Consider the following 10,836-nt stretch of genomic DNA (forward strand, 5'->3'; position numbering starts at 1 on the left):
TTCCACATCACTGTCCATCACAAAGGAAGTAGAAACCTGGGCAGGAACCTGGAGGCAGGAGATGCAGGGGCCATGGAGAGGTGCTGCTTACTGACTTGCTCACATGGCTTGCTCAGCCTGCTTTCTTCTAGAACCCAGGACCACCAGCCCAGGGATGGCACCATCCACAATGGGCTGGGTCCTCCATCTGTCACTAGTTAAGAAAATGTTCTATCTGAGCAGTGGTGGTGCACACCTTTAATCCAAACACTGAAAAGGCAGAGGCAGGAGGATTTCTGAGTTCAAGGCCAGCCTAGTCTACAGAATTCCAGGACAGCCAGGATCTCAGATAGAAACCCTGCTTCAACCCCGCCCCCTGCAGCCTGATCTTTGAAGTCATTTTCTTAATTGAGGCTCCTTCATCTCAGATGATTCTAGCCTGTTTCAAATTGACATAAATTAGCCAGCACAAGGAGTAAGCAAAGGGCCAAGAGCCACTGCAGAAGGACATCCTGCCAACATGCCTCCTGAGGTGTGCCTTTGGAGTCCCTGAAGGTCCATGCCTCCCTCTACTTTGTCCACAAATGTGAACCTGACCTTGTGTGAACCCCTGACTTAATGCTGCGCACAGAAGTGGAGACCGACACAGGTGTTCATGGCGCTGGGAGGGTTACAAGCCCTGCCGGGCTGCAAACACTCTGACGTCAATGGCTCCTCCAAAGCCAAGCCTGGCCAGACAGCAGTGGCTCACAGTGGTTGTATTTTTCCTTCTACATGAAGTAAGATGGCAAGATCACCTTATTCTCAAAACAAAAGAGAACGTCTAACCCTGCACGGATGGAACGGATGCATTTGCCTGTGATACTGAGCCCTCGGCTCCCTGTGCAGGCCCAGGACACCCTGGTCTCTTCCCAGACAGGAAAGCTGAGGCAGCGAGGGAGTCTCATGTGACTCAATGCCACGTGTCAATGGTGACAGCTGAGCCACAGACCTACACAGCACCTCTTACTGTGTTGAAGAGAAACGAGTGTCCAGGGTCATTTCCATCAGCCAGGCAGTGTGTAGGCAGCCTGCTCTGTCACCCACCCATCCCACCTATCTCTCCAACTCTGCGCTGGTCTCTGAACCAAGACACGCACTTCCACAGGCCTCACTGGGCTCTGAGGCTCCCCTAGGTTGAAGCATTCACTCTCTCTATAGCCGTGTAAAACTGAATAGTAACATAAAAAGATATCATGTACTTTAAAATTTCTGCCTAGCTGTTATGTAATGGTAAGGTATTATACTGTATAACCATTATATAGTGGTGAAGTATATTATATATATTATATACTATTTTATTGCTATAACATCAAATAAATTACATAATCTTATATAAGAATGTAACATGTAACCTGTGGTACATTAAATGACATGTATTATATTCATATATGTTAAATACATATATTATATTTCTAATAATTGCCTATGTGTCCCTCAAGCCCCCTAGCTGCAACCAAGTCCCCAGCTCCAGGATGTTGGAGGTTCGCAGTCCAGAAGTCCTCCCACCTTCTAAGAATAGAAAGGATGGGAGGGGCTCTGACCTGCACAGTGTTGCAAAACTCCAGAAAAGTCAACTAAGAATCAGGATTTGGGGCCTTCTTGAAAGAGCACTGATGGACCTGACAAGACTCAGTTGTATTTCCTTAGCTCCCGGTCCCCTTCTCGAGTGACCACCTTATCCCTGATCTCAGTTGTCCTCAGCTTCCCTGGACCAGGGTATGTAAATGTTTTAGAAGTAATATTTCTAGTGAGGCCCAGAAAGCAGACACATCAGTGTAAAACCACTCTCATGACATGACATTGGCCTTTGCTATGTGTGACCAGTTCTGAGCACGCCCATCCCATCTCATTTAGTTCAATTCTATTCTATGCTATCCCATTCCAGTTTATTTTTAGTGCCATCTCTGATCTATGAACCACGAGAGGGTGATGATAGCACGTTGATAAACACCATCTTTATATGTGTCACTGTCTTTATATATATCACTGTCCACTGTCCTCCATACTCAGTTACAGACCTGTCATCATGGTCAGTCTTGGGGCCCAGGCAAGCCAGCACCTACCACTTCTCCTCTGGTCTTCATTCTCTTCTTCGTGCTTGTAGTCCCTGGTCCATCCTGGTCACACCCTCTTTCCCTCCTTTCCCCTTCATAGCACATGCTTGACCAACTTCAGATCCATTCTTGCTCCTTTGTAACCCTGAGTCAGAGCCTGCTACTCAGCCCCTCTAGTAATTTCCATGTCACTCAGGCTCAAAACCAAGTCTTCAAGACCTGTGTGCCCTATGCTGTCCACCCTGACCTCAGCTCCCATCCTTCATCCCTTCTCCCTTCATTTAGCTAGTGGCAGAAAACAGTCTGAGCATGTTCTGTCTGCTTCAGGTAGCGGGGCCTCTCTCCCGAGAGTCTGGCTTTACCCTTTTCCTACAATAAAGATTCTGACTTTAAATGCCATCCATTGTCTCTCCCTCACACAAGCCTGAGGATTTCCATAGTGCCTGTGGCCATCTAATATGAAAGAAAGAGAGAAAGAAAGAAGGAAAGAAAGAAAAGCGTGGTAGCTTGTGACTATCATCCCAACCCTTGGGAGGTAGAAGCAGAAAGATCAGGAGTCCAAGGCCAGTCTCAGTCTCAAAAGCCTGTTGACCTGTTCCCTGTTTTCTTCCTCTTCGGATGTCCATCCCATTTGCCTTTCTGAATGAGGATTGAGCATTTTTACCCAGGGTCCTCCTTTTTGCTTAGCTTCTTTAGGTGTACAGATTTTAGGAGTCTACCACAGAGGGACTCTGAAAGACTCTATCCAGCAGGGTATCAAAGCAGGTGCTGAGACTCATAGCCCACCTTTGGGCAGAGTGCAGGGAATCTTATGAAAGAAGGGAGAGATAGATAGATCTGGAGGGGACAGGAGCTCCACAAGGAGAGAAAAAAAAATCTGGGCACAGGGGTCCTTTCTGAGACTGATACTCCAAACAAGGACTATTCATGGAGATAACCTAGAACCCCTGCACAGATGTAGCCCATGGCAACTTGGTGTCGAAGTGGGTTTCCTAGTAATGGGAACAGGGACTGTCTCTGACATGAACTGATTGGCCTGCTCTTTGATCACCTCCCCCTGACGGGGGGTGGTGCAGCCTTACCAGGCCACAGAAGACAATGTAGCCAGTCCTGATGAGACCTGATAGGCTAGGGTCAGAGGGAGGGGGGAGGAGGACTTCCCATATCGGTGGGCTGGGGGAGGAGCATGACAGGAGATGAGGGAGGGGGCTACAGCTGAAATACAAAGTGAATAAACTATAATTAATAAAACAATAAATAAAATTTTAAAAAGCCTGCTGAAGGGGGATGAATCTGTGGCATTTCTTTTTTAACTCACCTTCCCAACATCTTGTGGAGCAGGCTGCAACATCACTGAACATGGCAGGTAGTCAGGAAACTGGAATGACACAAGTATACAATCATTTCCTTCTACATGCTGTATAAAACCATCATGTGAGATGATACAAACAGACAGAATTCTGCTGTTTTAACACCCAGCCCAACGCTGATTTATTTCCAAAAACCTCTAACATGCACATAGACATAGGAAGGAGGTTGTACCCAGGACATGTGTTCATCACATGGGCCCCAGTGCGCTCACTGGGACCAAATGCGGCTCATTATCTGGTTCATTCACCTCACCAGCCCTTATCCTATTCAGACATCTTTCTAGCCATTTTTACACATCACAAACAATTTCTCTCCACAGCGCTTAGAGCTTCTACAATGCACACTTCAAGTAGCCGTTCCTCTTTGTTGGACACTTACAAACAATACACAATAAATATATACCTTCAAAGCCTTTAGTCCAGTTTTAGCCAACTAATGTTATGTGTTATATTGCTAGAAAGTGAACCATCAGGTCAAAATCATACACTTAGTGGCAAGGGGACAGGGTCTTTCTCTAGTTCCATTATGCCAGCCTTAAACTTTTAACGTTCCTGCCTCTGCTCATCTGTTGCTGAGATTCATGGCTGAGAAAGCATGCTCTTAAAATATTTATTAATTTCTAAATATTATGTGTGTGAATGTTTGCCTGCATGTGTACGTGTACTGCACGTGTGCCTGGTGCTCACGGAGGCCCAAAGAGGGTTGATGGAGCCTCTGAAACTGAAGTTACAGACAGGTGTAAGCCGCCATTCGGATGCTGAAAACCAAACCTTGGTCCTCTGCAAGAGCAGCTAACCACTGACCATCTCTCTAGCCCTTGGCTGTTGCTTTTTTTTTTTTTTTTGTCATTCTGTGCAGGGGACCAAATTTATGCATACCAGACAAACGCTCCAGCACCAAGATATCCCTCCAAAACTTAAAGAACCCATTTCCACTCAGTCATGTTGGCCCATGCCTCTAATCCCAGCACTTGTGAGTCAGAGGCAGGAGGATCTGAGTTCAAGGCCAGCCTGATTCATACAGCAAGCTCCAGGACAGCCAGAAAAAAAAAAAAAAATTCCATTTGCAACAAATTTTCTTTTGTTTTTATTTTTTGTATTTTTCGGGGTAAGGGTTGAGATAAGGTTTATCTGTGTAGTTCTGGCTGCCTGGAACCCATTCTGTAGACCAGGCTGGCCTTGAACTCAGAGATCTTCCTGACTCTGCCTCCCTAGTGCTGGGATTAAAGGCGTGTACTGACATACCTGTCCTCTAAAGGTTTTATACACATTTCAAAATACTATGCCACTTCAGGTTCTTAGCACAGGTGCATAGGGTACCCAGGGCCATCTATGATATATATAATACATATCACATAGATATACACACATGTACATATTTATTTTGAGACAGTGTTTCTCTGTGTGGTACGGGCCTATCCTGGAACATGCTCTGTAGAGCCAAGTGGTTTTGAACTCAGAGATCCACTGTCTAAAATTAAAGGCATGCACCGCCACACCTGGCTAAATAATCTTTAAAAAGAAACTTTACATAACAATTGTGGTAAAATAGCATAACATAAAATTTTAGTTGATTTCAATGTATGTTTCATTGTGGTTTAAACTGTTCATAGTACCCCATAATTGTCACCACCATTTGTCTCTAGAACTTTTCCATCATTCCAAAGAGAAGCTCTATTCATGAAGCCTGAAATCCCTGTGCACCCTGACAGCAGACCTCATCTCTTACTTTCTATCTAAATTAATGGGGCTACACCCATTGTTTCATGATACTGTTTCTCCTTTTGTGTCTTGTTTCTCTTACATGGTGTCATGTTTTGGGGGGGGGGTTCAACCATGTTCTGACTTAGACAATGCTTCTTGACTTGTATGTATGTATGTATGTATGTATGTATGTATGTATGTATGTATGTATGTATTTATTTATTTATTTATTTATTGAGACAGGGCTTCTTTGTGTAGCCCTGGCTGTCCTGGAACTCACTCTGTAGGCCAGGCTAGCCTTGAAGTCACAGAGATCCACCTGTCTCTGCCTCCTGAGTGCTAGGACTAAAGGTGTGCACCACCACCGCCTGGCTACTTCTTATTGTTTTAAAGATTTATTTATTTATTATTTATACATTATTCTTCTGCCTGTGTGCCTGCACTCAGAGGGCACAAGGTCTCATTATAGATGGTTGTGAGCCACCATGTAGTTCCTGGGAATTGAACTCAGGGCCTTTGAAAGACCTTTGGAACAGCCAGCGCTCTTAACCTCTGAGCCATCTCTCCATCCCCTACTTCTTGTTTTTTTTTTTTTTAAGGTTGAGCCACATCACTTTGGAGGAGCTTGTGTCAATAAGATAGTAACTGTGCAAACAGAAAGGGCGGAAGAAACTTCTCATGTCCAGCTCTTGCCCAGGGCTTAGGGTTTCACTAGGTGATACGTGGCCCTCAGGCAAGGTGAGGGGACAGAGTAAGGTCATGATTCAATTCCCAGCACCCTGAAGGGAAGCAGGGCTGGGCTAAGGGGTAAAGGATGGCATTTGCTCTATCAAGATCTCCTGTCCCATTGGTGTTTCTTGCTTGATTGCTTTAGAACTTCCTGGGGCCAACTGAGGGTCATGTCTACCAGTTTCTTTTTATAGCTGAATGAGAGAAGACAGAACACATACTCATCTAATTAGGTGGTCAGATGAAGGAAAATATCCAAAGGGCAGGTTGAAATGGTGCCTTCAGAGGCAGGGAGGTTATTTTCAAAGACTTAAAAAACTAGACAATCACAGACCATGCAATCTAGAATTTCCTTAAAGGGTGCAATTTACAGGCCCAAAGATGTGAAATCCTCCCTCTGCCCCTTCTCTTTGCCCCGTTCCCATTGCAATGTGCGGTGGCTGAAGGAGGCAAGTCCGGGAGTAGGCATGGGAAGGAAGGCTCACCGTGAGCAGAAATGGATACGAGTTGTTTCCCAATTTCTTGAGCAGGCTCTCCTGCAGTTGGGTGGGGGCGCTCACAGCCCCAACAGGAGGGTATACCTGGACCCGAGAAAAATACAGGTCCCTGCGGAAGGTCAGGCCAATCACATCGATGTCCTCCTGGCCATAGCGGAAGGCACACGTCAGAGTGACATACACTGGGAAGAAGAGGCATACATTAGATTTGGTCCACCGCACAGGCCCATCTACCTCAGCCACTTCCACTGGGCCGAGCCAGCAACAGAGTGACTGCACCACACCCAGGATGCCAGGCTCTGCTGCATCCTGGGAGGAACAGGGGCTGGGATAATAATACTATGCAGCTGGTTGACACATTTGAGAGAATCAGCAGGTTCCTAGGGTTAAAGTTCATTCTCCCAAACGGGACTGTCATGGATTAGGAGGCATCTCCCTGGCGACCGTACTGTTTTGCTATGAGGGTAGACATTTGTGGACAGGGCTAATTGAGTAAAGGTGTCTGCTTTTTAATCCTGACAACCAAAATTCAATTTCCAGGACCCACATGATAGCAGGAGGGAATCGACTCTCCACGAGTTGTCCCCTGATCTCCACATGCGCACCTAAGGACTTGTGTACCCACTCCACATATATGTGTGCTTACACACACACACACACACACACACACACACACACACACACACACACACTACATAAGTAAAAATGTAATACATTAAAAAAAATATGTGGGCAGACAACACTTGCAGCCCACCTGGCCTTACTGTTTTCTCTCTCCCACCCTCTCTCCTCCTGGTCTGGCAGCTTGGGGATCTGGAGTTGGATGTCTGAAATGCTGCTAACTTTCTTGCTTGGGCTAGAGAGGGCAGAACAAACAGTGCTGGAAGCAAAACAGGCCTATGCCTGAGACATATGTCTGAGGCTGAGGGAGCAGCCAAAGGCCCAGGCCAGGCAGGGAGACAAAAATCAAAGGCTGGAAGTTTCGCTGAGGGTCTTTGTACATTGCTCTAGAGCACATTTAAGCATTCTCTAAATCACCACTTCCCAAAATTTTGTCTGATTAAAGGGAGCCTGTGCCCAGTGTATGAAAGTTCACTTCAAGCGCTTTGAAGGCAGGAAGGACACAGCTCTCCATTGTAAGGTTGGTCGGAAGTGGTACCTCAAGTGCCCTGGCTCCGGTTGAGAATTCTCTCTGTGTCAGTTCTGAGGCCAGCTGCCCCTTAACTGCCGACTCAGACAAACCACTCACCACTCATGCAGCCTTCCTTTGAGGTGAGTCCTTGAGAAAGGTGCCCATGGTGGGCCTGGATTTCTGCCCACTAAGCTGTCGTTTTCCCTGATAACTGAATCCCTGTGTGGTAAGGGGCAGGGACTGGTTGGGTTCAAGCCAGAGAGCTGCAGAGCATCAAGGAAGGTGGGGAAAACAGGAGAGCTATGTTCTGCCATTCCTGCTGTGCTCCCCTTTCACCCCTCACACTGTTGACACCCCCACACCTGACATATTCCAGGGGGTACATCCAAGGATTAGAACAATGCCTTGTGGTTGCCAGTAGCAACCACTCCAAAGGCATATTTAGAATGGAACTGAGTCAGCGACATTATCATAAACATAGCTTGAATCTGTTCTAATTCAGTTTTTGCAACTGTCATTAGTAACAAATGGCTTGCCACACACAGCAAAACTGCCAGAGATCTCAAGGACACTGTAATACCATGGAACAGAACTTCGAAAGGAAGCACAAGAATAAACTCTGGGTTTATTCTCAGCAGGCATGGTTTCCTCCTACCCGCAGATAACCTTCACTGCCAGGAAGATGGGCGAGGCGACTAGGCCTTTTCTGCAAGGAGGAGCAGCAAGGGGCTCAGCTCACCTTTCTTCCCTTTCACAAGCTCAGGATCCACTAGGACAACTCCATCTAAACCGAAAGAGAAAACCCAGGGAGTGAGGTCACACCAGAAGAGTCGGATAGCTGACTTCACCACTCTGGGCAACGCGGTGCCTTCTGTTTTCATTTTGGAGGTGGGATGTTGAGACAGGGTCTCACGTAGCCCAGTCTAGTCTTGGAGATGACCATAAAGCAAGCCTCCTCTTTCTAGGTCTGATTCACCAACCGGCTTGCTTGCTTTTTATTGTTTTGAGGAATAGTATTTGAGCCAGGCGCAGTGGTGCATACCCCTGGTCCCCGCACTCAGAGAGGCAGAGGCAGGCGGATCTCTGAGCTCAAGGCCAGCCTGGTCTACAAAGTGAATCCAGAACAGCCAAGGCTACACAGAGAAACCCTGTCTCAAAAAACAAAATAAAATAAAAAGAATGTTTGCTTTAGGAGCGGGAGAGATGGCTCAGCAGTTAAGAGCACTTGTTGCTCCTGCTCAGGACCTAGTTTTGGTTTCCAGCAACCATGTGGCAACATACAACTGTCTGTAGCTCCAGTTTCGGGGGATCTAACACGGCTTTTGTCTTCCGAGAGCTCATGTGCACATTCACGCACATAATTATATGTGTGTGTGTGTGCGCTTTGTCTTCACATACACCGGAAGAAGAAATCAGATCCCATTACAGACAATTACGTGGTTGCTGGGAATTGAACTCAGGACCTCTGGAAGAGCACCCATTGCTCTTAACCACTAAGCCACCTCTTCAGCTCAAGAATCATGTTTTGTTGTTGTTTTTTGAGACAGGGTTTCTCTGTGTAGCCTTGGCTGTCCTGGAATTCACTTGGCCGACCAGGCTGGCCTCACACTCCTAGAGATTCACCTGCCTTTGCCTCCCAAATGCTAGAATTAAAGGTGTGTGTACCACCACCTGGTAAGAATAGTAATTTTTAAAATGCTGGGGATAAAATTCAGGTTGTCAGTCTTAGCAGCAAGCAGCCTACCCACTGAGGACAGCTTTATCCTCAGTGCTTAAAACTGCCAATTTCCCCCACACTTCCTTCGAACATTTGATAGGAAAATGCTTATCAAGCCAGAGGAAGTTACAAAGCTAGTACAGAGGGCTCCTATATCCTTCATCCCCAGTTGCATCCTGTACTTATAACTTACATACTTACAGAGCTAAATGAGGAGGTGGTCAAGCACACAACGGGTGTGTACTTTATCACCAATGGAGAGCTGTGTGGCCACCACAGTCTAGATTTAGAACTGTCTAGGCATTGGAAGGGCCTCCTTTGGGCTCTATTATACCACCCATTCCTGCTCCTATCATCCCCAGCTCCTGGAAAGCACTGTTTTTAGGATTTTGTCATCTTGAGAATGCTGTATAAGTGAGTCATGAAGTGTGCACCCCTCTGAGATTGCTCTTTTTACCCAGCATAATGCCTTAGAGATCTATAAGCTGTTGCATATAGCAATAGCTCACACTTGATACATTTCTTTGCTTTTCTCTTTCTTTCTTTCTTTCTTTCTTTCTTTCTTTCTTTCTTTCTTTCTTTCCTTTCTCTTTCTCTTTCTCTTTCTCTCTCTTTTTCTCTTTCTTTCTTTCTTTGAAAGGGTTTTCCTATACAACCCAGGCTAACCTCAGATTCTCATTCCTCCTGCCTCAGCCTCCCAAGTACGGAGATTACAGGTGTGTGCCATAAGAACTGGCTGTTTGTTCTCTTTTATCATTGAATGGTAGTCCATGGTATGGATATACCACAGTTTGTTTAGCGTTATTCATATGCTGAAGAGAGATTTTATTTCTTTTTGGTTTCTGGAGCTGCTATGAACAACCACATCCAAGGAAGGTTTTGTAGGAATAGGGTTCACTTCTCAGTAAATAATCAGGAGTGCTGTTATTGGGTCATATGGTAAGGATATGTTTAGTTCTTAAGAAAACTGCCAAGCTGCTTTCCCAGTGGCTGCAGCACCGTACACTCCCATCAGCAGCCCACAGTTCCTCAGCATCCCCAGTCATTGCCATTGCCATTGCTGTTCTTTTGACCTTCTTTCTTTTTGCATTTGAAAGGTTGAAAAGTATTGATTTTGTGTTAGGAAAAAAATACACAAGGAACAGTTTCTTTTCCTACACATAACTGGATTCCTGGGTGTTTCCCAGAGTCTGGGTGGCTCTGGGGATATAAGAAGTGGCAGCATGTATGAACCTATTGACAGTGGTGTTCCGGTACTGCCTCCCTTAGACCCAAGCATTTAAAGTTTTAAGATTAAGACAGTTCCTGCTGTCTCTGGTTTCTTAAACCCATTTGCTTTAGAAATCTTCCCTTGTTCAAAGCCTTATTTGAGAATTTTGGTGCTTTCTTAGCATCAGTTTGAGGGTATGTCTATCATGCTGGGGAAAATGTGGAAACAGGAGTTTGAGGCAGCTGGCCATATTGCATGTACAGTCAAGAAGCAGAGAGATGAATTTGTTTCCTTTAGTACTGAAGACTGAGCCCAGGGCCTTGTACTAGGCAAATGATTCTGAGCTACAAATCAGTTCTTTCTTTCTTTCTTTCTTTCTTTCTTTCTTTCTTTCTTTCTTTC

At 45.7% G+C, this 10,836-nt stretch overlaps 1 protein-coding gene across 1 annotated transcript in view; it reads right to left on the bottom strand.

Annotated features, from left to right (window-relative positions):
• Positions 1 to 10,836, bottom strand: part of Sag (S-antigen visual arrestin) — a 40,830-nt gene that overhangs the window by 23,597 nt on the left and 6,397 nt on the right. Inside the window, exons 3-5 of the mRNA XM_055616837.1 lie at positions 8,247 to 8,291; positions 6,364 to 6,557; positions 3,394 to 3,453 (exon numbers count right to left, since the gene is read on the bottom strand). Coding sequence (XP_055472812.1) covers positions 3,394 to 3,453; positions 6,364 to 6,557; positions 8,247 to 8,291 — 299 coding nt within the window. The remainder of the gene's footprint in view (positions 1 to 3,393; positions 3,454 to 6,363; positions 6,558 to 8,246; positions 8,292 to 10,836) is intronic.

This window comes from Psammomys obesus, unplaced genomic scaffold, assembly GCF_907164565.1.
Source record: "Psammomys obesus unplaced genomic scaffold, mPsaObe1.curated_primary_1811, whole genome shotgun sequence".
Taxonomy (NCBI): Eukaryota; Metazoa; Chordata; class Mammalia; order Rodentia; family Muridae; genus Psammomys; species Psammomys obesus.